Source organism: Fusarium mangiferae (genome assembly GCF_900044065.1).
Source record: "Fusarium mangiferae strain MRC7560 genome assembly, contig: FMAN_scaffold022, whole genome shotgun sequence".
Lineage (NCBI taxonomy): Eukaryota > Fungi > Ascomycota > Sordariomycetes > Hypocreales > Nectriaceae > Fusarium > Fusarium mangiferae.
Window position 1 is genome coordinate 60,861 of NW_024573942.1, and position 24,310 is coordinate 85,170.

At 50.7% G+C, this 24,310-nt stretch overlaps 7 protein-coding genes across 7 annotated transcripts; 3 read left to right on the forward strand and 4 right to left on the reverse strand.

The window, feature by feature from the left end:
• Positions 1-4,811: 4,811 nt before the first annotated feature.
• On the reverse strand, positions 4,812-5,758 carry FMAN_14215 (uncharacterized protein; the record flags this gene model as incomplete). The annotated part of the gene is made up of 2 exons (XM_041825539.1): positions 4,812-5,479; positions 5,530-5,758. The coding sequence occupies 2 exons, from the start codon at positions 5,756-5,758 to the stop codon at positions 4,812-4,814; spliced, it is 897 nt and encodes a 298-aa protein (XP_041690909.1).
• A 581-nt stretch (positions 5,759-6,339) lies between these two features.
• On the forward strand, positions 6,340-8,302 carry FMAN_14214 (uncharacterized protein; the record flags this gene model as incomplete). The annotated part of the gene is made up of 3 exons (XM_041825540.1): positions 6,340-7,086; positions 7,149-7,520; positions 7,583-8,302. 3 exons carry the CDS (start codon positions 6,340-6,342, stop codon positions 8,300-8,302), a joined length of 1,839 nt encoding a protein of 612 aa, XP_041690910.1.
• A 2,005-nt stretch (positions 8,303-10,307) lies between these two features.
• On the reverse strand, positions 10,308-10,969 carry FMAN_14213 (uncharacterized protein; the record flags this gene model as incomplete). The annotated part of the gene is made up of 3 exons (XM_041825541.1): positions 10,308-10,640; positions 10,689-10,766; positions 10,829-10,969. The coding sequence occupies 3 exons, from the start codon at positions 10,967-10,969 to the stop codon at positions 10,308-10,310; spliced, it is 552 nt and encodes a 183-aa protein (XP_041690911.1).
• Positions 10,970-12,324: 1,355 nt separating this feature from the next.
• On the forward strand, positions 12,325-13,056 carry FMAN_14212 (uncharacterized protein; the record flags this gene model as incomplete). Its single annotated transcript, XM_041825542.1, has 1 exon — positions 12,325-13,056. The coding sequence occupies one exon, from the start codon at positions 12,325-12,327 to the stop codon at positions 13,054-13,056; it is 732 nt and encodes a 243-aa protein (XP_041690912.1).
• Positions 13,057-13,868: 812 nt separating this feature from the next.
• On the reverse strand, positions 13,869-14,381 carry FMAN_14211 (uncharacterized protein; the record flags this gene model as incomplete). Its single annotated transcript, XM_041825543.1, has 1 exon — positions 13,869-14,381. The coding sequence occupies one exon, from the start codon at positions 14,379-14,381 to the stop codon at positions 13,869-13,871; it is 513 nt and encodes a 170-aa protein (XP_041690913.1).
• A 2,128-nt stretch (positions 14,382-16,509) lies between these two features.
• On the reverse strand, positions 16,510-19,002 carry FMAN_14210 (uncharacterized protein; the record flags this gene model as incomplete). Its single annotated transcript, XM_041825544.1, has 3 exons — positions 16,510-18,591; positions 18,642-18,734; positions 18,955-19,002. The coding sequence occupies 3 exons, from the start codon at positions 19,000-19,002 to the stop codon at positions 16,510-16,512; spliced, it is 2,223 nt and encodes a 740-aa protein (XP_041690914.1).
• Positions 19,003-20,789: 1,787 nt separating this feature from the next.
• FMAN_14209 (uncharacterized protein) lies at positions 20,790-23,018 on the forward strand (the record flags this gene model as incomplete). The annotated part of the gene is made up of 5 exons (XM_041825546.1): positions 20,790-21,145; positions 21,227-21,355; positions 21,491-21,785; positions 21,876-22,479; positions 22,699-23,018. The coding sequence occupies 5 exons, from the start codon at positions 20,790-20,792 to the stop codon at positions 23,016-23,018; spliced, it is 1,704 nt and encodes a 567-aa protein (XP_041690915.1).
• Positions 23,019-24,310: the final 1,292 nt, after the last annotated feature.

Sequence of the window (24,310 nt, forward strand, 5' to 3'; positions counted from 1 at the left end):
GCTGGGTCGGGTGCGCTGACGGTCCTGAGCATGGACTTGCACGACAGTTTCAAAGTCTGCGACTGGAGAGCACTGCCCATTGACGTCCTCGACTCAAAGACGACTGGGATGCCGCCGACGACTCTAACCTGGGTGTTAACGAATGCCCACCCTCTGAACAAGCGATATCCCCGGGTTTCTCCTTAATTGAGTAGAGGATGGTTTGGATCTGCTTCAAGACACCATTATATTGCTTCTCTCGCTCTGGGTTGGTGAGTAAGGGGCTGGGCAATTTGTCGTTGGCTGTTGGTTCAGTCAGTACGTCTCGACGGCGTACTGGATGCGATCCACCACAACTGCTTCAAGTATTGCACAGAGTTGACAGTAGTGAGGTGTGCCTCCGCGCTTTCGCCTGCTTGCAGTCACTTTTGCATGGCTTCGTGAGCGGGATGATCTTGGCCGTTCCCCACTGATGCGGTAGTTGACCTTCACTCAGTGATGTGCGGAACAGATGCAGCGCCCGCTCCTTCACCACCGGCCACGGCTGCTTCCACACCATCGCTGGTAGGCCTTCTTGTCGGAGTGCCTTCCACGCTTTGGCTTCCATCACTTTCTCCTCCACCTCCTCCGCTGTCAGGTTCGGCATGGCCACTTCTCTACGCCGCGATCGCGGGCCTTTGTCTTCTCTATTTACGGATAATGGGGGGAAGAGGGCAGTGAATAGCTCTTCTGCCTGCGCAGCTTGATCCTACGTCGTCCCGTCTATTCTCTTCAGCGGTGGCACCTTGTCACCATTCGTCTCGTCTGCCGGCGCGAGGTACTTGGCCGCTTGCCAGATGTTGGTCCCGTCAGCAAGGAAATGGTCCCGGTGCGCTTTCGTTTGTCGTTTGATGATATCTTGATACTCCTTGGCTGCATCTCTTGCTCGATCCTCTAGGTTCTCGATTCCTCGACCAGCCCGATGTCGAGCCCTCGCCAGGTTTCGCCCGAACGTGTATGTTCTACGAAGTTCGGTGAGGCCTGTCGCCCACCACCTTTTGGCACATGGAGACGACTTTGCTCGCGGGGCGAAGTCGTGAATAGTGTCGAAGACCACTTCTATCAACCTGTCAGTTTGTGTCTGTACACTGCCATTCCACTAAGGTAGTGCGAATTTATCTTTCACTCTCTCGAATCGCCCTGCGGTCCGACATATGCTCGGTCGTGTGGATGCTGCAGTGAACTGTCTCTTCGGCGTGCTGAGCTGGTGTAAGCATCGGGTCGGTCGTGCTCTCGCTACCTGACCTTTCCCACATCTTCGTCCCTCGCGACAGAAGACTGAGCAAGCCGTGCTCGTCCACCAAGTCGATGATCGGCCCCGTCTCGTCTTGCCTCCTGCTGCTATATCATCACGTCCTCAGAGCTGGTCGTGGCGGTGAAGTCGCCGGCGAGGGTGACGTCCGTTCTTTTTCCCGTGTTGCTGCGAAAGCTTCAGGTTGTCGTGTGTAGCTGCTCCATGGCTGTGTGTAGTGTATCCTTGTCCTTGCCCGCCACATATACTGCTACTATCAAGACTTCTCGATCCAGTCACCGAGGGATCGTTGCGGTCAGGTCGGCCGAAGGGATCGGCCTATTCTACCTCGAGATTGCTCCGGGCCCAGAGCATACTTCGAGCCGGCCACTACATCTAGTGTCTCTTCGACGGTACGAATTTCATCCAGGTTCTGTGTTTGTTCGGTGTTGTCTTCAAAGCTCCGTCAACATTGTGCACATATGGCTCAGTCACTGTCAACACTGCATAGTCCTGCAAGTCCTTGCCGTTCATCATGCTCAACGGCACCACCTATCTTTTCCACACGTTGAGTATAGTATCGGCAGGCTAGTACTCATCGGAAGTGACATGTAGTTGTCGCACCCGATAGTTTCGACTGGCTGACTCATGCGGTCTTCAATCGGGCTCAACCGCCTGACAGTCTCGATGGTGATGACCAGTATCGGCACACTTGCTACATCGCTGTGCCCTGCTGTAAGCGAAACCCTTATGTCCTGTCTCCCGGCAGTTGTAGTATTGAGCAGGGCTTTGACGTCGTCACTTCGTTTTCTTTCCCCAGCGCCTCTGCCGCGCCCGGCAACACGTTGCCGGCTAAGTCCAGCACTGTCGTTCTATTTGCACCATCGACCTTGGCGGGATACATCCAGTCTCTGAGCACTCTCGCACCCTCGCACCCTTGGCTGCCGTCTTCTCGGCCACCTCCCGTACAAGTCGCATATCCGCCTCGTCTCGACCCGTCACCTTGATGCAGTCTGGGTTTCTCGCATCCTTGACCAAGGCCGCGCACCGCCAGCACCGTCGGATATCGTCCTTCGCCCGTACCTTCTCTTCGATTGCCTGATGCACTTGTCCGACTTACACCTCATCTCTGTCCTCTGACTAACCCGCGACGTGTTAATGGTACAGATCAAGCTGTCTGTGAACGAGAGGGTGCGGACGTTGCCCGGCTAGTTTGTAGGCGGAGCGCGGGCTACGTCTGCATGCTATGGCTGCGGGCCGATCTGGGAGCTGCTGCAGATAGCATTGGTCACCATTTCCAGCTGTTCCTTGACCCGTTGGACCTCGTCTCTTACATGCCTCAGCTGATACGACGGTTCCAGCCGTTTACTCACCGTCTGCGTCGCCGTTTGCTAGTTCCCCATCAGTGCGCCCCAGGATTTTTCGAGCATCCGCTTCTGCTCGCCCATCAGATGAAGTGATGTCTCCTGGAGCGTCGGCCGAAGCATGGTCTGCGTGAACGACGCGTCGCTGTCGGATGCACTGATAGTGGGCGCGTCTCTCGTCGTCTGCACATCTCTGGTCGTGTCGATCAAAGCAGTCCGTTCTTCGTCCCCACATTTACGCCGTTGCTGTGGTTCTACGTCCTTTACCTTACCTGCAAACTGCACTTTTTCCAGCAGTTTTGCCGTCGGCTTCATAGTTCTCGAAGACCGACGCGTTACGGTGACGGCACCCCCACCTTGGACCAGGATGGTGTCAGCAACCGCGTCTATTTGGAAACAAATCGTTCACAGCCGCACCGGCTGCCATGCTCCTCTAAAGGACTGTGAAGATTGTAAAGGCTCATTGTTAGTTTTGTGCAATATGTCAGCGTGTAGCCATAGCTACTATCCTGTTCTGTTACAGCCGAGAGGACAAACTTTAAGACTGCGAATCACATCGCTGTCACAGGAGCCTAGATTTCATTCCAGAAAATCGAGATGGCCTAGCCAGTGCACCTGTAGTGAGAGCGACTCATGAGGCAAAGAGTCAATTCTAGAAGTACCGTATCGACTCGACTGGTTGGTTGAGGCGAGCGTAACAACCTGATATTTTGCGCTAAAAGTCGTGGCTTCTCAGACGAACAGTAATAACAGGGCGAGGTGAATTTCTTCAGTCGATACGTTCCCTTAGGTATTCCGAGCGACAGGCGCATAAGGATGGCCCTAACTGGTCGGTTGCTTCGCGCCGTATGCACTAGCGAATGCTCTAACCGCGCGCCTGCGTACTGAGTCACAAGGGTCCGTTTCCTCTCGCCACCCCCGCAAGCTCTCGGCACCGCTTTCCGCCAATATTTCCCATATGAGATTTGTGGCTTTTCTCTCCTCGACGTTTCGGCTTCGCGAGCTTACGCCATTCGGGTTCTGTGCTCTTCAACTTCCCTAACGACCAACCTCCCGCCGCTTGATATTTAGAGCCGACGCGCCCTTAGCTCGTTCTCGCTTACACCTTTCCGCTGCCTCCGATTGACCTCAGCAACTTTGGCTGCCCGAAACATCAGCAACCGTCAGCTGCTTGACTCCTTGGGACCTGAATTCAGTTGATTAACTTGAATTATCGGGAGTGCTGGCGCCCACTAAAAAATTCCACCAAGAACTTAGAAATCAGGTTGCCTTCTGCAACGTGCACCAGACCTCACTGTCGATAGCACGTTCATATCCCACAATCCCCAGGCTCCAAGCCTGCAGGATTATCACTGCACTACTCATAGAGTGTCCTTTGTCTCCTTGAACCCGAAAATTACTTCTGCTCCCTACCTGAACTCACCGGAACTCTTCCTTCCTCCACGTTAAAGCTGATCATTTACGCGATCGAGGGAATAAAACTTCATATCTGGCAAGCACATTAAACATAGTCGATAAGTAAAGAAGCTCATAGGGTGTTGCACCTTACTGACTCAGAGACCGGTGTCTCGGGCAGATGATCGCTCTCTCGTCCCACAATGATGTCTCAATCAAGGCCCTGGGCCGCTGACTAGAAATGGCTATGTTCAACAATATGTACGAGCCGAAAAAGCCCCATTCTTTCCCGAGAACTTATGCCAGCGCTACAAGAACACAAACCGAACGTTGCTGTTTTTACACTCGCAATTGACTCTTTAGACGTGGTCAAAGGCGCAACACAGTAGATGTAGGGACTGCTGCGTTGAAGCTTAAAGCTAGAACACGAGCAAGGGTGCGAAAGTAAAAAATAAAGAACTGCAGAAGCTGCTTGGTGTATTACTCAAAGACTACAGTCGCCTTTTAATAGTAACTTCAAATCACGACAACCACACACCCCATTAACACTATACCACCAGGAGCTTCCGAGACAAGGGCCTGATCGAACCTGTGCTGGCTCTCGAGCTTTAGGTCGTGCAGCACCAAGCACTTTCATAGGCGGGAAGAGAGAGGTTTTCTCTCATCGCAAAGTGATCTTTTCGAGGTGGACAAGGTGCTTCTCCTGCCTGTTCTACTCTTCAAGGTGCGAAGTGATCGCATAGGAAAGGACGGCCATATTCATAGAACTTCGTGTGCAGGGAATCTTTTTGCCTCGCGCCTCGTTATCGCTTTTCCTGATGTCTCGAATCGGCTATGCGGGCACTTCTTCGAGGCCGCAAGCTGTTCTGTTCCACACCTCGCTCCTTTGCGCGTTCATCTGTCGCTGGCTGGGTCAGAGCAGTCTTGTGCCTGTTTCCTCTCCTTGTTCCTGGCGTAGAGTTCAATCGAAGACGCCCGGTGTGTCCACTGGCGGCTTGTCCTTTCGCCGAGTTCGAGCCCAGAGGAGTTGAGGTTTGCATCCCATGATTGCCCCTCGGCTTCACACTCATCTGTTGACTGGGAGTCCTCTCTGGGTTGGCAACGTCATTTCGGGGAGAGGGTGCATGCTCGTAATCTTTGCTCATCTCTTCAGCTGCCAGCAACAAATTTGCCTCGCTATTTTCTGGCGCTTCGCAAGGGTCGGTACGTTGACGCTTGTCTGCTAGTAAGTCATTGCTTGCATCTGTTGAGTGTTTCCTTTTTTTGTCTCTCTGCCTTGTACTCCGCCTACAGAGACTCTGTGACGCCGAGTCGTCGAAGGCGTCACGTACTGTAGGTGGTGATGGCAAAAACAACTTGACATGTTTCGGGTCGGGCGCGTTCGTGGTCGGCGACTTTGAGCTGGTAGCCAGAATCAGGAGAATGTCCTGCTTGTTTCGGACGTCGCGTTCATCGGATCGGGGGAAGTTACCTAGAGACTGGTCAGCTCCTCCTGCCCCATTGCAACGCCGAAAAACCAACCTGGGTCGTTATCGTTAGAGGGAAGAAATGAGGAAAGAAAGTTGATATGACTGTCGAGACTACCATGACGCTGAAGCTGTAGAAGACGGAAGCTTTGGTATTGGTTTAGTAGATTTTTCTTTGTGTCCAGGCTCGTGCAAAGATTTTCGTTAATCTTCTTCAATTCTTCCAACCTCTGATCGCGCCTCTTTTGTAGATTTACATAGAATTCTGTCTCGTTGCGAGACATATTTACAATCTCGTTCACGTCATGGTGAAAAGCTTGCGGGTCCTGGATGAATGTGGGCACGGTGTTGAAGCGATCATGGAGGTGTCCAAAAAGGTCTTCTTCTTTGAGACCGTTAACTTTCCAGTGCGACCAACGGTACTCAGTCTGCTTTTCGAAATCGACACGGGGGGGGGTTCGCCATGACATATTGATGGTGTCTTTCGTGGTATTGCTCGTGATATTGTTCGTTGTTTGCGATGACATTGAGTAGTGAGAGAAGAGCGGAGATTGGGGAGCCAGCGGCCAGGTTGGCCCGACCTCTGGCAAATCCACCCCCGTTACTGATTGGGCGTATTGTGTTCGTGCCTTGGCGCGACGAACCTGGCTTCTACGCGCGCGGTTCTTGGGCGACGATACGAACGAATCGACTACGTTCTTTTATGAGCCTCTGAAACGAAATGTGATCAACAATAGGCCTGCTAAGGCCCTGCGGCTTACATTTTGAACGCATAAAATGCCAGCGCCTGCTGATCCGCAACGGACTCCTCAGAAGTCGTAAACCAAGCCCTACCTACTCCAGAACTACGCCGGGTGTCACCAAAATGTCCAGCAGAACGCAGCCCGAAGACCACGGCTCTTCAACAAACCCCTTCTCCTCCAGTTCGTTCGAAGCCCGCTTTCCCGCCACAGAATGCGAGCCTGCCGTGGCGGTTGCTACAACACATGATGATGCCGATCCAGCTTCACACAGCCCTGACTTCCTCTGTATGCCCGTGGCGATCCAAGACCTATCCGTCAACGAAATACCTGTCACGGGCACTCGCGTTGTCGTTTCCCTCGGCGGGGCTATTTCTTCTATCATGGATAGTGGAGAAGCTATCGTGCCCTTTCGCTTCCGCCAACAACCCAGAGAGCTGCTCGCTATTGTGCAGTCATTCAAATCTGCCTGGTTCTCTCCAACAATCGGCAGCCTGCAGTGTACTTGCTATTATGACCCTGCAAGCGACGATGTTGTCCTACATAATTTGAGCCAGGTTCCAATGCAGATTGCCCCTATCGAGGATGACAACAAGAGCAGCGAAAACGAGCGGAGCACTTTGAACTTTCGCGACACCCGCCTCCTCTCACCAGGGCCATGGAGAATTTTCTCGGCAAATTCACAATCACAAGTACTGGCTGACCTATTCCTTCTACGCCGTCCTTTTGATCTAGCGAAACATACCCAGAAAAGTCGAGCGGCTGCTTCAAAAAGGAAGAATACTCGGTCTAGCGAGGCTCCGACCAAACGCCAGCGTATTGAGGCCAGGAACTCCGTCCAGGGTCGAACCCTTATCAATAACCCGTTCCAGGTATGGAAGGCTCCTGGTGGGACGAATTGCTTGGGTGTTTTTTTGACTAACACGAGCTTCAGAGTCAAACAGAGGAAGCGAAACTGCAGCTCTGCAGCTCTGGCAATCCGTTGCTCAACCTTCGTCCTGGACAGTCTCTCGTTGTTAGACCCGCTGCAGGGCGTCCCACCAAGACGCCCAAGGTTCGCTCACTCAAAACTTTCGTTCAGCATAGATCTGAGGCGTTGAATGGATCCGACAGCTATTCGCTTCGCCATACGCGGGACTTGGCCGCCCATAAAGGGTTTGCATCTGTTTTCAGCGCTCGCCACGCCGTGTTCGGGAATATCGTGGTCAAGGTTATCCGAACCAAACAAGTGCCACAGCATTCTTACATCCCAATCATCGCTCGAAACTGGAAGAACGAGGAACAGCTTCTCCGCAGAGTTAGTCATGTGAGTATGCAACATGGCATTCATTGAACGCTGCCCATGTATGCTAATAGCATGTCTGGAAGCCATCAATTATCAAATTTTACGAGTCGGATGCTCGCCTATTCTCGATATACATGGAGTACTTACCCACTCCGGACCTCAATGGGATGAGACATCGCCATGACAATTATTTCAGCGGCACGGACAAAGATGCTGACCGCATCCTCTGCGATATGGCCTCGGCGCTTCAATACCTTTTTGGCGAGCGCATCCAGCACAACGATATCAAGCCGGGAAACATTCTTTATGGCTCTGAACGCGGCGCTGTGCTTATAGATTTTGGCCTGGGCGCGGTTCACGGTAGCCAGACCTGTACCGGCGGGACACCTTGGTATGTTCCTCGGGAGTTCTATACGCAGTCCGAAAGAGGGCCTAAAAGCGATGTCTACGCCCTTGGTGTGGTTATGCTGTACGTTTTGAGAAAAAGTCCGCTGCCTGATGTCACTGAGACTGGTTGGATCATTTCTAAGGTCCCTGAGGACAGCTCACAAGCCGCTATTATGCAATCATGGCTTAGAAAGGTAGAGGCGATACGGGACAAGCTTTCAGGCTCTGAGACTGAGAAACTAGTCAGCGGCATGCTACATCCGTCACAGGACGAAAGATTGTCAACTAAAAGACTTATGGAGGTGTTGCCAATCCGAAGGTTAGATGGGCAGGACACTAGTCTAAGTTGTTCTGAAAAAGGGCAGGAACGAGATAGACCCATGATGAGAAGAACAAGTTCTATCAGGGGGCTCTGACCATCTTTGGCAACGCGAATCACCGTAGTGCTTGACCCTTTGGCAATTTCCCTCTCGGTGAATTGGTGGTCGAGACCAAAAGTCCCATACCAAACCGGCGTATGAATTGCCTTAGATTGAAGCAGATCACTTTGGTCGCATTTTTCCCAACGTGTAAATCACGTTGCGTGGAGAGGTACTGTTAGCTACAGTGCAGGCTGGCACTACATACCAATACTTTCAATAACAACGACAGACACGGCCTGCAACTAGCAACGACTCGAGCTTACCCAAGACAGCGAAACTGGCAGGGAAAAAATGATGAAAAGACGGAAGCGAAAAAGCAGCGTTTACGAGGGCGACTCGAATAACGATAGGACGGGTAATTTCAGGAGATTGAAGATGTTTCCCCCGCCAAAAGAGCTCAGCAGATGGGAGCCAGAACCATCACCGGCGCTTTTCGGACAGTATTGACGGCGGACGCCGAAGGGGGGACGTGCATCTAGACAGTCTTTAAGCGGCGTTCCCAAGCAGGCACGGGATTATACATCAACATCTAGACCCTGTCATAAAGGCGAGGGAAGTGGTAATGAGAGGATGGAAGCGGTCCAAGCCTACGCGTTCGAGTGTCAACGATCTAAAGAACAGACTATGATGCGGCGATAACAGTTGCCAGGGAGGCCAAAGGCATTATCATCGTTACTTATGCATCTGGGAGACGATGGCTCGTAGGTACAGACGGGTTGTGGCACGCAGGCGATCTGATCAGACTGACAACCAGTCAATATGGGTTCACGAGACGACCAAAACCTGTATAGAGCCAAACTAGAGGCAACAGCAACTGCAATTGAATTCGGGTGGGGCTTGAATTGGCTTGGTAAATAAACAATACGATTGTGTCCAACTTCCGTGGAACGAAAGAGAACCACACTTTGTCGTGTTCCAGGCCAAAGAGTACACTAGTCGAGGGAGCGATAACAACTAAACCTCACCTACAGTTTTGCTTATTCAGTCAACTTAGCCGCTGCGTTCCGCAGTCAACCATGACACAACCTTGTTCTGTGTGTGTCCGTATGCAACTAAGTCCGAAACACAGCAATCAATAGGATGTCAGCCAATGGCGAAGAAACATGCCTATGTGCAAGCGATCGTTCTGCGCCGCCACATCTAGCTACAAGTCACTCAACCATTAACTGTAGAGTCATTCCGATTGCTCTTCATGTAAGCGCGCGCCTATCTCGCTCACATAAAGGGAGTGAAAGATGCAGAGGCAGAATCGGCGACCAATAGAAGCTTGATGGTGCAGGAATCGCAACACTGTCTAGCTATGTGATGTGATAGTGATGCCCAGCGCCTAAGAGACAAGCCGTTCTGGGAAAACCGATTTCCGTCCTTAAGCTTTAGGTAGGACAGCCCCACCTAATTACTAGAAGTGAGATGTCCGTTGCGTTATAAAGAACGACCTTACATTAGGCGTCGAGAGCCATAATTGGACTAATCGACCCAAAAGAATACTACGAGGCTTCAGCAGGCAAGCACAATTCGGTTCAACATGGTGTGTTGGTGGACCCACGGCAGCTAAGTAGGCACTGCAAAACCCAACTTCAACGGATGAGTCATGATTTCGTTGGTGAGCTATTAGTACGGCTGCAGACGATTTCGAACAGTTATCCCGACGACGTAGGTCAGCCCGAGGGATCAAAGTCCGGATAAGTTATCGGCCAACGAGTGACTCAAATGTCGGTTGAAGAATGCTATTATCTTTTCGCTGACGACGGCTTTTTCCACAAAAGTCACACATAAAGGAGGTGAGCTGGTTAACAGAGTCGTTGACACACTTGGTTCGTCGATCCCCAATGTAGATACCTAGCTTATTGGCTGCAAGCCAGCTGAACCTCCCGTGACATTGAGCCGTCTTTAGAACGATCGTAGCACTTGGGAGTCAGCCCCCACATCTCTGAACAGTTTTTAAAAATCAAGAAACGATAAAAATGTCAAGCCTTGACTTTCATGCTGAAAATATCGATTAAGTGAAGCGAACGTCGTATGTTTTCCAGCCACGAGGAATTAGTTTGTAGATCGCGAGGCTTCCTCCGTCAGAAGCGCTGGTCGCGACAACAATGCTGCTGGCGTTCTTCGCTGCTGCTATCGCCATGTCACGGTCTGCCTCGCACACAAGCGACACACGATTGTGCCATGGCGGTACCGCATACGCCTCAACCATTTCCAACCGTTCCATCCCGCTCCCTTCGTATGCGAGTGTCAACTTCTTCAAAGGCGACATGTACCTCCGACTCGTCGGCACCTTGAGGGCTGCGAGCGGATGCGTCTTTGGTAGCGTCTTGACATCACTGTATATCTACATACCTGCGTGAGCATGTCGCTTACATATCGTTTGGATGCCCACTTCCACTTCCATCACTGCTGCCGAGACCGTCCGTAAAGCGCCCGTCGTGGCTCGTGCTTTCTCATCTTCTGAGCCCTGCTGAGCCAGTTCAGTTTTCTCTCGCCTCGTGCATGTGACCACACGACCGATGCGTAGTCTACCGCCAGAGCAACAGTCGCCGGAAAAGGCTGTCTGGCCGTAGGCGGGTATACTACCCTCAGTCTTTTCAGGCACATGGCCGCCGTGAGACCTCTGGCGGCCGCTTCAGCTATGTGTTTCTTGAGCCTCAGCCCCGCGTCCATAATGAAGCCCAAGATCTTGGTCTTCTTCTTCAGTTTGATCACATCTCCCTTGATCGTGAACGGTATGCGGCTAGAACGGTCGACGCCACGGGTAAAGTGCACGATGGTCGTCGTGCGGTTCGAGCAGAAGGCATCGATCCACTTGACTAGTCTCTTGGATATACCACGCGCCTCGAGTCTTCGTAGCAGCCTGTCCTTGTATACCCCATTGTAGGCCTTTTAGGCGTCAAAGCTGGCCAAAATGATCACTTTGCGGTCGCGAGCCTTCGTCTTCTATGTCTGTCGGTAGCGGTGGGAAGAAGACTCTAAGGAGTTCCTCCGCCCGTTCAACTTTGTCCTGCGTTGTTCCATCAGCTCTTTTCCAGCAAAGGCACCTTATCGCCGTTCGCCTCTAATCCAGGTTTGAGGTACTTGGCGGCTTGTCAGATGTTGGTACCATTGACGAGGAAGTTGTCCTCATGTATCTTCTTCTGTCTTTTGATCGTATCTTGATACTCTTGGGCTGTTTCTTTGGCGCGGTCTTCGAGACTGTTGATCCGCTGACCAGCCCGATGCCGGGCCCTTGCCATATTTCTCCAGAACCTGTACGCCCTACGAAGCTTAGTGAGATCAGTCGACCACCCGTTCTTTGCGTACGGTAATAGCTTCGCATGTAAATGCCCAGGCCAGTCCTGGTCGCGGGTCAAGTCTAGCGAGACTTCATCCCAGTGGAATATCTGTACAAATCATCATCCATATGGCGGAGGAAGAATTTTTGACTCGGAGGTTAGTAGAATGGGCGCGGGATGAGTCCAGTAAGAGTCACTTTAATGACATGGCATCCAAGTCTGTATCATTTCTCGCGGTAACGAATTGCGTAAACTTCAAAAATGCAAAGCTCGCAGAATAGCTAATGGATGCCGCATCATAAAGGTGCTTATCGTCACGCTTTTTAGTTGAAGCGAGACCAGGCCCACATATTGTTGGCAAGAATCGGTCGTGAGTCTCTATCTCGCTTACTGATTTTTGTGTTACTGCCACGGGACTTGGCAACTGTCACGACTGAGATAGAATGGGGTGTTGGATTCCTACCTTCGAGATCTCAGTGCACTGCGTCAATCTTGCCATGACCATATGGTTACGCACTACCCCGAGCAGGGTCTGATCAACGAGGAATGGCTTAGTAAAAGAGGGGTAGCACGTGGATCGATATCGCCCTTCGAAGCCTTCTGTCTTGTCCAGTTTGAGCTGCAACTGCCTGGAAAACAGCCAGGTCAAATCATATTTCAACACAAACTCTTTCCGTTTCTTTTACCAATACACGATACTACACGCGGTTGGTTTGTAGGTATCGTCAACTTCAACGTCTCAAAAGAATGGGTCCTGAATCTGCAAATCCCGAAGCTCTTGGAAATCTGCCTTTTGAAATAATACATCACATCAGTCGCTTTCTCGACGAATTCGACGTATACTGGTTTGCGAAAGCAAATCGACGTCTTTATCAATCTTTAGAAGGCGAATGGTTCTACGACCACGTTGGTCCCGATGCTGCGTCTCCTGCCCTGCTGGCTGCTGCGGAACATGGCCACTTCGCTACGGTAAGGAGGGCCCTGGAGGGAGGCGCAAACATCAACTATCAGGATCCATCAACTGGACAGACCGCCTTGGTTGCGGCGTGCAGCAACGGTCATGAAACTGTCGTGGAATATCTGCTGCAACAGAGCGGGATCGAAGTAAACACGTCAGACCGCCACGGCCGGACAAGCCTTCATCTGGCAGCTCTTGAGGGCGACGAAGCGATTGTCGGTTACTTACTTTCCATGCGCAACTTGGAAGTAAACCTCACGGATCTTTGGAACGCCACGCCACTGGATCTCGCAGTCCAAAAGCGAAATTGGACTGTTGTCGCATTGCTACTAGACTTTGGGGCAGCCAAGGTGATGATCGGTTGTCAGTCGAACCGTCGGGCCATCCGGCTCTCTTTGAGGCTATGGTTAGCGGGCATGTCAAAACCGTGTCATTGTTACAAACACACGATGCTACTCTTTCAACAAGATCGTCAGGTATCGTACAGCAAGAAATGGATGCCCGGAGATTTGAATGAGTAGGTGAAGGGAACGTCACCCACAGCAGCAGGGAGATTTAGGTCAGCACTGTGGTTCCGACTTTCCTTTAGGAACGTCACAATAGAAGGCAGACATGGGCACCATATGAGAGCTGCAGATGGTGCTCGAGAGCGGGGCTGAGCTGCAGCTGTAATCTTTCTGAAGTAATCGAGAACAATAAAGATCGGAGGAAATATCTCTTTAGTAACCTCTCATCTTTACCAATTTCGGGTGACCTCACAGCTGCTGAACACCTGTTCAGACCCATTTGTGGTTGTTTGACGCTATGAACTCCAAACTAGACATCATCTTCCACCTGGAACGCAATCCGTATGTTCCCGGCGGAGTGTATCATTGTCATCAGCCCGACAGAGTCAAAGCAACAGAGATATTAGCGGCCAAATGACAGTATGAAACAGCCGAGGCGAAACGAGACAGGGGATGCTTGGGTCGAAAAAGGAACTCAAAGCAAAATGCACTAAGCTCATGTATGGGTAGGTAAGGCTAGTAGATTGAGGGCCAGAGGTGGCTACGGCCAATGAAGAGAACAATAAGTGTCAAGTGAAGGATGATGGAAGCGCAAAAGACAGTCAAAGTTACCTTGACTGCAGTTGCATCTTTCTCAGAATTCCAAGCATGACCATCATGCCCTATAATTCCTCAACAAACATGACTGTACGACTTTCCCCCTACTTTGCCCTTGGACTGGATCAGTTTGTATTCTCTCAGCTGTCGAAGCTTCGGTTGACCTGATGTGACTCACCTCAACAAAAGTATCGACACTTTGACTTTTCCTGCCAGCCCGGATGACTTAGTCAACAGAACCTTTTCGCCACGCACATGATCCTTCTTGGAGTCATTCGACAACTCCAATAACTGAGCGTTCTTTGGACTTTCAAAGCCCTCCAAAGCGCCACGGTTTCCTTCATCCAAGCCTCATTCTTTTCGTCGATATATTCTTTGAGTGCTTGAGCTTCCTCAGGGGGACGGCCCTTAATCTTAGACCTTACCGGCCTTTTCGGCAACCCGGCCTCGTTGCGAGCTAACGCCATATGCTCTTCTTGAGCATGAATATCTTTTGCAGCTGCCCTGAATACATTGCAAGCAAAACGGGCAGTCCTGGCGCAGTGGATGCCGTCGATCTCTTGGTTGAGGTATCCCTTATCTAGCGACTTGATGACCTGTGAAAGCTCTTTTCCTCGATCCTTGAGATACGCACTGGCGCGGGTGGTGAGAGTGGTGAGGGTGATGGGGAACTGGTGCTTGTGTTCTTGAGTCGCCTGGCTCATTGAGTCGTCACAGACGACAGTTCGGCTTGCTGCTGACATGTTGTTTATGGAGTTGTGTTGTAGTGTGTGTGCAAAGACGCAAACTCGAGGTTATATCCTTCTATATACCTCTTGATCTCTTCCCTCTGCAAAGTCGGGCTTGCAACAAGATTTACTGGCCATTGTGAAAGCTTATGGGTAGTATTGGGGGGGAAATATCGTGCTCTCAAATATCAACTGCGTTCTCAGCCTTAAGCTCAACCTTATAGGCGGCAGCCGATCCCATAGTTACACTGACCTTCCAGAAATTGTTGTACGTGGAAAGATGTGCTCATCTATGCATTTCAGCTTACCATCGGCTAGCATGGCAACATTGTGGTATGTCACTACAAGCTCGCACAAGCGTCGTGACTATCTGGGACTCAATCAGTCTATCAGTGCCCATATGTTAAGAGTACGGAGGGTCAGCCATACTCTGAAAATCAGGTTTCTTGCGAACGCGATTTCTCAAAGAGACGCCAAAGTCCTGCAGCGATGGCGGCGTAGTTTAACTTGTTCTTCCGTTGAGTAGATGGGGTATGTAGGTATGTCACGCCGTAAAAGATATACAAGAGTCTCCGAGCATACAACGGCGTTTTTCGTCTATGCTCCATTGGTAGACTGGATAAATAATCACTATACCGGCCAATGATCCCACGCTCTCGGATAGTGCGAAGGACATCAGAACAAGTCCTACCGCAGAGCTCGGGAGACGGTTGGCTATGAAGCAAAGCAGACTGAGGTTTGCTGATACGCCAAAGGTAATGATAACAAGGCCTTCATTGTCATCAATAAGCTTGCTCAAGGAGTCCAGACAACACAAGCCGACGATAATGGTAAGCCGTGAGTCTGATACACTGATCATGACCGCGCTCAACGCCATCAATGTCTCACTACGTCTACCAATAGTTAAATCGATGTTGTTGGAAAATACTCTCGTATACCCTTTTATAGAAACCAGGCAGGGTAAAAGGACGCCGGAAGTGAACAGGTTTATCTCGATTCAGAAAAGCCATAAATTAAGACCTTAGCTGCAAGGTCAGTTCGGCACGTACCTCTACAAGGCTGAAACCGCATCTGTGCTGTACATATGTTGAAATGTAGCGCCGAGGTGCTTGAGAAATAGCAATTAAGGAAAGATTCAAGGAGTCAACACCATGACTTCATCTTTCAGGTGCGCCCAAGGCCCAGGCATATCTTCAGAAGCCCCACGGGAAATACAGCTCCTTTATCTGGATGGCCGTTGCCTTCACGAGAATACCGCCTGCTGGGCAACAATGTATCTGTGACAGAGCCAGAGCCAGACTCATCGTGACTTAGCTCATGCACAGCGTGGCTCGTGCTGTCATGGAACATAGCGATACCACCTGCAGTAAGAAACAAAATTCCGGCCATATCTCGATCGAGACAAGTGTAAAACCCACTACTACCTGCACCTCCTTGAAGACACTGCTAGCCGGATCGCCATGAGCTGGTTGCTGCTGGATAATGGAGCTTTATGCAGTTTTTGAGGTGCGGGCTGGGTAAAGACAACTTGTATAGATGCTGCACTGATGCTATTGTTGGTGATATGGGCACCACGAAGCAGAAGCGATATCAGCTTGCTTTGAGCACACGACGTCAAGGTCTTACGGCGCACGAGGACAGAGCGAGAAATATCCCATTTATCTACTCCTATACCCTGAATGAAGCCGCAATATCAAGGCCAATGGTATCGTTCTGAAATATGGCCTATAACCATTATATACTTCGCAACCTCCCCTTCCTTTCTGACTGGCCGTACATTTCTCAGTTGTGTAGCAACTTCCAGAGGTTTCTGCGAGGCTGACCAGGTGTCTGAGCAACTGACTGCTCAGGCGCCGGGGAGGGATGGACTTTGGCGCTCTGTATGTAAACTGTCTAAGCCTTCCACTGTCAGATCTGATTCTGTACCGTTTCAACGGTATCTTAGGATTATCTTGTTACTTGCCCATATGTCGGCGGCCACTACTAACTTTAATGACGAGCATGCAAGATAGGTTTCGAAGACCACGCGGACCCACTCTGAGGCAAAGTCCGAGTCAGTTGTTGACGGAGACCCGGCGCAAGACCCATTTTCATCTGTTGCCGTTGTATCATATGCGTTCCCGTCAGAGTCGTCCGGTACTTCTCACCTCCGCTTTCGCGGACGTTCAAGGTCTTCTTGACACTGGACCGTCTTGCCCATTTCATACTGCCTTTTGTGTTTTGGCGAGCGTTTGCCCTTCTTGGCCCCATCCAATATCTTTTCCGTTTTATGGTCGAGCAGCTTCTTGGTCAGATTTGGGAAGTTCTTACCATAGTTGAAAAAGAGTTCCTCGCCAGCTTGGATATCACGTATCGCAGTGAACTTAATCCGGTACTCGCCATTCACGTAAAGAACCTGAGGCGTGATGTTGCAGCCACACTTATCGACGCCTGACTTCTCCGATGCATGGTTGATGTATCGGCTAAGGTTGCCATATACAGCCGCGTCTAACCATATGCCTTCAGTTTCGAGAAGCGTGAAAAGGTACGAGATATCGGATCGTTCATCGAATACACCACCGCGTCTGGCCTCTCTCCGAACGCCTTCATCGTGGGTGATGAGTTCTCCAACATACTCGATGATGAAATCGCCCTGTGCGATGAATTCAGCTGTGAAAAGCCCGTAGCCAACTCCCTCTAGCTGGCTTTGGCCCAAGACGAGGGCCTTGGTAGGGCTACGTTGTAAAGCACAGTTTTGACAGCCAGTCGCGTGGAGGCGTTCATCTTTGGCACTTTCAGGATCAGCCCTCTCCAGAACGCCACAGGTATCGCAGAGATCCGGATCGCACTCGCGGTGCAGCTGCACACAAACACATGGACTATCCCTTTGTTTCGAAAGACAAGCTTTGCCTTGCGAAAGGCAAGCACAGCCAGTGAATTTGTATGCGCAATTCTCCACCACGCATCTACAGTACTTCTCACATAAATATCCATGCTTGACACAGCTACAATTTCCCTCGGTGCATGGCCCTTCGTGGGAGCAATGCACAATCAGCTCACGCTGTTGATGCTTATGGCTATGCGTGTGATGTTCCCAGTCGCCACTCAACTCCTTTTTGAAGCGATCATACCATGGCACCGCCCTGATTGGCATCTTGCTCACTGGCTCGTACGGAGGCAGACTGACACCGAGGCATTGATACTCGAGGAAAACATCGCGACAGTCGCGATTGATAAGGAGGGCCACGGTGCAGAAGGGGTCTGTTTGGACACGACTGTGTTTGGCTGCCACAACCATGGATCGCATGAGACTGCGCTCTTCCGACGTCCAAGGCCGCTGTGCAGACTGTACCAAGGAAGTAACTGATATTTGGTGACAGTTGCGTTTGCAAGTGTTATGAGGATGGCTCTTGGCGACGTTGGTCTTATCGGATGGGATGTTTCGCCTTCGCCTAAGGGTATCTGAGAGGCGAGGCAGCATCGAAAGGCAGTGTTTAATGTTGGAAGCATCGTACTCTCCATGCTCGCAAGAATGGCTAAAGCACAGGAGACAGCCAAGAATACAATAAGTTTCCAAATTGGTTTCTGCAGCCTCAAATTCATCTCCATCGAGACACGGGGAGCTGTCCTTAACCGCCGGTTTGGCAGCCATGATGCTGTCGATAGACTCGTCAGGTAAGAGAACGTCTCGGAGCATAATCTGTTTCATCGAAGATTCGTTTTGATAGAATACACGATCAAATGCTTCCATGAATATCTCGACAGCCCAGTCGGCCTCAGGGGGGGTAATTGACTCGGCTGGACGATGAGCGTTGAGTGTGTCTGACTTCTGTCGGGGCGGGATCGTATCATCAAGTTTCCGGTTTGCCATGTATCGGATCAAGGTTGATTTGTCGCAGCCGGGAAGCTTGAGCCGGACCAACCAGTTTTCAAGATAGAGCGAGACAGTCGACGCGACTTCCGAGCGCACAGTTACACGCCTCTTCTCCTCGCGACTCATGGGAATAAATCCAGATTTGCGGTCGACGTCTTCCACCTCCTGTAACCAAAGTCTGTACTTTGTCTCTTCAGAACTTTCAAGGTCCTTCAAGTAGGGAATAAGCATCAGCATCGTATTTGGGGTGAGAATATTCTTCTTAATTTCCACGTGGTGAGAGCGATACCGCGGAACACGCTCTTTGTCAGTCTCGATAGGTCTAACCTTGTAACGATCGTCACGCTTTTTGCTATCCCGTGTGGAGTGTTCCTATTTCCAGATGTTAGTATCGACTGACCATAGTGTAATGTCACGACTACTTTAAATTTGATTCTCAGAGTATCAACCCCGTCCGCTAATACAGGCTTGCTACTGAGACTGGCGAAGATCTCTTCGCCAGTGAGAACACGACGCTATAGTCACGTATCGAATCAGCCACCCTTTGTGCCTCACCCAATCATCATTCGCGAGTTCATAGATTCAGTCAGCCATCACAGTGGCTGTGAGGAGGCGCAGTGGGTAAGGCAGACTTCTGTTGTTGTCAACAAGTATTTAAATCAATGGTCGTTGTCCAGAAGCTCAGAATGCAATTTCACTTCTTGTTGTATCGCAAACCCTGGGGGCCTGTATTACAACATCCAGCAGTTGTCCTGAAGCGTCGTGGTTCTGCTTCCCGAGCATGACCTCCGCACCTCCCCCGAACAGGCAAGTACAAAACATCAGAGACTTGAGATGGGCCAGTGTCTAATAGAAAGCCTACAACTTCCGATAAGGCGACCTGACAGGCGCTTCGCAGAAGACACAGCAGAGGCTGGTTAGTTGAACACCATCGCCACCGGACACCGAGACACAGAGCTATCTGCAAAACAGTCGAAAGAAAAATTTCTGTGTAAGGATGGCCGATACAAGCTTTCCGGTGGTCGTCGTGCTAATTCTGTTAGTGTCATTCTGTTTTCCGGTCTGCCTCCGAGGAACGTCCTTGACGTTGCTGTTGGGAAGACTTTGTTGGCCTCGTCTCAACCCTTTATCTGCATACAGCAGAGTATCCGCAGCAAATGTGACCTACCAAGCGCCAAACTCCTCTGCACTACCAATTCGGCCCTAGACCTGTAGTCGCAGAGGATTGAGTGACAGGGTTCGCGCAGACGGGACATTTTCTGAATGGTCCGCTCTGACAGGCGGCACCAGCCATCCTTGCTTTTCGACAGGGACCAGTCACGCCGCTAGCAGAAGTCGTCAGAATTGGTTCACCCCGCGCTTGCCAGGGATCCCCGCGAACCTCCCAGACGCCCCTGGTTTTGTTTCAAAGAAGAGCAAGAGATGGGGTCGGTGATTTACGCCCTCAATCTGAGCCAGGCTTCGTTCCGTTTCGTCTTTTCTTTTTCCTCCTCTCGAGACCTCACAGCCGAGCCAAGGACACTGGTTAGCCTCAAGCAACCCTGTCACTCACTGCACTCGGCTAAGAGGTACTCTAGAATGACCATGGACCATCTGCTTGCATGGATTCATGAACGAGGGCGCTGAGGAATTGTGTCCCATCGCCTTACTCTGAATCTTTCCCTAGTTCTTGCGGCCTTCTTTCAACACACTGACGAATTTCGAAATGCCTTCACTTGACAATCGTCACTACCGAGTAGTTCGTCTGGGTAGGAGCTCGAGGCTCTCCTAGTGCACGCCCCCGAGACCGATAAGGCCAGCGCTGCCCTAGATGTCAATGTTGGAATTTCAGCGACGAGTCTGATATTCCCGGGATGGTCCATGCGGTTGAAAACGTAAGTGTCCCAATTCAGCATGTGCGATATCATACAGACAGACAGTGCACTAACATTTCTGCTTGTCGACGGCTTCTTTTCATGGGCACCCAGAAATTCCCAATTGAGAACGAATACGGGCAATACCCTAACCCGATTTGGGGGCTCAAATGCCGACACTGGGCCATAACCGACGGACTATTTTGTCGATATTTCTGCTGAGCCGGACAATGACCAGGATCTTTCAGATATCAACCCCTCTCCTCTGCGCAGGGCCCTCGATCGATTCGCTCAGTTCGACCTCGAACCGCTCTTTCTACCCGAGACCCTGCACCGAGAGCTGAAAGCTGTTGATTCAGAAACATAAACGAATCTTCAGAATGACACATGGAGGCTTCAACAGCTGGAGAAGTCTCTGTCCAACCCTAACCGCCCATTCTGTCACTTCCAACCGGCAATTTCAAGGTTTTCAAGACACTTCCTGAGGCACGTGGAATCAATGTGAGGGACAAGTCTATCGAGTTCCACGACACACACTACTCAGCAAACCGCATGAAGCTGGTTGTTCTGGGTAGAGAACCGCTTGGCGTGCTTCAAAAATGGGTTGCCGAGTTGTTATCTCCTGTCGTCAACAAAAGCTTTCCACCAAACAGGTGGCCGGGCGAACTTCCTTTTGGGGAAACCAACCTCAGTATGCAGTGTTTCGCGAAGATCGTCATGGACTCGAGAGAGCTTGTCCCGTATTTCCCCTTCGTTGACGGGGAGTTTATGTTTGCAACCCAACCTAACCGATATATCAGTCATCTCATCGGGCAAGAGGGCCCTGGAAGTACCATGTCATATATCAAGTCCAAGGGTTGGGCAAATGGTCTTAGTGCCGGCGCCTACCCTGCTTGCCTTGGTACTCCTGGTATCTTTGATGTGCAGGTTCGCTGGACGGAAGAAGGTTTCAAGAACTACCCAAAAATCGTCAAGATATATTCCCATTACATCAATCTCCTGCGCGAGAGCCCATCTCAGGAGTGGATATTTCATGAGCAGAAGGGAATGCCTGAAGTCGAAATCAAGTTCAAGTAGAAGACGCTCGCCAGCCGCTTCACCAGCCGAATCAGCTCGGTCATGCAAAAGTCGCTTCTTTGGGAATGGTTACCCAGTGGACACAGCCGTCTCCGAGAATTTGCTCCTGATGAGATCGAAAAAGCCCTTGCCACGATTCGCCCGGATAACTTCCGCATGGTCATTATGTTGCGCAACTATCCTGGCAACTGGGACCAGAAGGAAAAGTGATACGGAAATGATTATCGACACAAGAAGATACCCGAAGATCTCATGGAGGAGTACAAGAAGGCCTTTACAGTCTCTCTCAACGATTGACTGCCTGCCCGTCACCTGCCTCACAAAAACCAGTTTATCCCCAGCAAGCTTGAGGTCGAGAAGAAGGAGGTGGCCGGGCCGGCACTGAACCCCCGGGTTCTTCGCAATGATAGCATTGCCAGGACATGGTGGAAGAAGGACGATACCTTTCGGGTTACCCGTGCCAACGTTATTGTCAGCATGAAGACACCCCTAATTTACGCCTCGGCAGAAAACAACGTCAAAGCTCGACTGTTCTCAGACCTCGTCCGTGATGCACTCGAGGAGTACTCGTACGACGCGGAGCTGGCTGGCTTGCAGTACAACGTCTGTCTCGATTCTCGCGGTCTGTTCTTGGACGTTAGTGGCTATAATGATAAGCTTCCCTTGCTCTTGGAACAGATCGTCACCACCATACGAGACCTGGATATCAAGGAAGATCGTTTTTAGATTGTCAGGGAGCGCTTGATCCGAGGATACAGCAACTGGCAGCTGCAATCATCCTATCACCAGGTTGGCGATTACACCGATTGGCTCAATGTCCGCGAACGAGACTTTTTAGTGGAAGAGCTCGCAGCAGAGCTTCCAAATGTCACGTTGGAAGTTGTCCGGCTGTTCCGGAAGCAGATGCTTGGCCAGGTCTTTATCGAAGTGCACGTCCATGGTAATTTGTACAAGGAGGATGCTCTCAAAGCGACCAATATGGTTGAGTCTATCCTGAAGCCACGGGGTTTGCCCAAGGCCCAGTGGCCTATCCTGCGGTCACTCGTTCTGACAAACGGTTTCAACTACGTTTTCAGAAAGACTCTCAAGGACCCTATCAACGTTAACCACTGCGTCGAGACTTGGTTTTATGTCGGTAGTAGAGAAGATCGTGATATTCGGACCAAGACTCTCCTTTTAGACCAGATGCTCCATGAGCCAGCCTTTGATCAGCTCCGGACTAAGAAGCAACTCGGCTACATCGCTTTCAGTAGTCCTCGAGCTTTCTCGACGACTTATGGCTTCCGCTTCCTCATCCGGAGCGAAATGACACCAGAATTCCTTGACTCGCGTATTGAAACCTTCCTCATGAGATATTCAGACTTTTTAGAGAAGATAAGCGAGACATAAATCGAGGGTCACAAGCGGAGTCTCATTGTCCGGGGTCTAGAGAAGCTCAACCGGGAGTCCACTCGTCATTGGAACCAGATCACAAACGCATACTACGATTTCGAGCTAAGTTAGCAGAGAGTATGCTTTATGTGTGAACATATGCTGACCTTCTACATAGCCCATCGCGATGCCGCACAGATTAAGCTCCTGACCAGACCCGAGGTCATCGAGTTCTTCCACCAGCGCCTCAACCCTGCCTCCAGTCACAGGGTACGGTTTCCAATTCATCTTCAGGCTCAAGGCAAAGTTGAAGGGGTCGATAAGCGACAGGAAGAGGCTCAGAAGAAGGCCGACGAGGAGCCCTCTCCTGGAGATGCTGTAAAGACGGCCGAGGAAATTACTGATGTCAGGCTTTACAAGGCCGGCCTTGCCGCAAGTTCAGGGGCCAGACCCGTCAAAGACATTAACGAGTACGGGTGTACGGATGTAAAGCTGTAGAGGTTATGTTGGGTTAACTTGAGGCCCGGGTCAACCTCGTACCCGACCCCATCAAGAGCGCGAAACTGAGTCCAAGGGACATCTCGCAAGGACAGAAGATCATCTTGGTAGGATGTGACCACCGTGGTCAGATTGTGGGCGCTTCTACATCAGTCACTACGATCATTGCGCACGAGATGGAACCCCTGAGTTGGTATGCAGCTCGTCTGATCAATATTGAAATGATTGACGTGCATGCAGCGATCAGTTATGAGTGCGACACTGGGTTTCTCATTGCAACTGATGCTACTATCCAAGGACTCTGGATAGCCCCCGAAAGCGCGTGCCCAAACAAACATCGATTTGGAATAAACGCGCATGAAATAGCCAAAATGGCCGAGAAGCTTAGTGGAGGAGTGGATATAAGCTTCTGGAGACTTCCCCTTGATCTCCAGTCGGTCAAGATTATCGACGTTAGAGCCATGGGCGTCTCTATTGAGCCGATTAACAAAGTCCTAGATGGGCGCTTGGATCGTCGCATATTGATGGTGGAAGGGACCATGAGCTAGGTGCCTCATCAGTTTCAAGTGTTGGGGATATACTGCGAAGTTTAAATGACAGGCTCATCGCCCAGGTCTTCGACGCTAGTATCACAGGTCCGGAAGAGGCTTGTGACGTGGTAGCATCCCGCGAGGATGTTGAGATTACCAATAAATATCATCCACCTCCTTAGCCAACCTCGGCAACCCCCCAAACAGTCTCATAACACGCCAATTATAACAATGGTATATCCTTCCGCTTAGAAGGAGACGAGCGGCCTGAGGTCTGCGATTGAGACTCCGCTGACATCAATATTATTCGACCTCAGCCCAGCATGGAGTTGGCATCTTCGTTATCGCCCTCCGATGAGCCAAGTTGTTGTCTGTTTGCTGAGAGATGAGAACGACTGTTACATGTACTTGTTAGTAGGTTTATCCTTGTGTCAGTATCGTGTGCAGTGGGTGATAGATAGAATGTGGAATCCCCTCATGATCAACAGTCAGGACAATATGTCACTACACACAGAGAGAGCTTGGTCCAATTCCAATCACGAATTGTTATACGTTATCGTTCCCTAATTGCTTCAACGTCATCAGATACAAAAGCTGTATACGGCCTGGAGGCTAGAAGATCCAGTGAATTGACAGTCAACAGCGAAACGAAGCGCATCTGTGACACAAGGCGAATTGTACTAGTGTTCGTTAACCCTTGGAGTTGTCTATTCAATGCCTTGGCGTTGGAACGATGGCCTTAGAGAAGCTGAAAATCAGCTT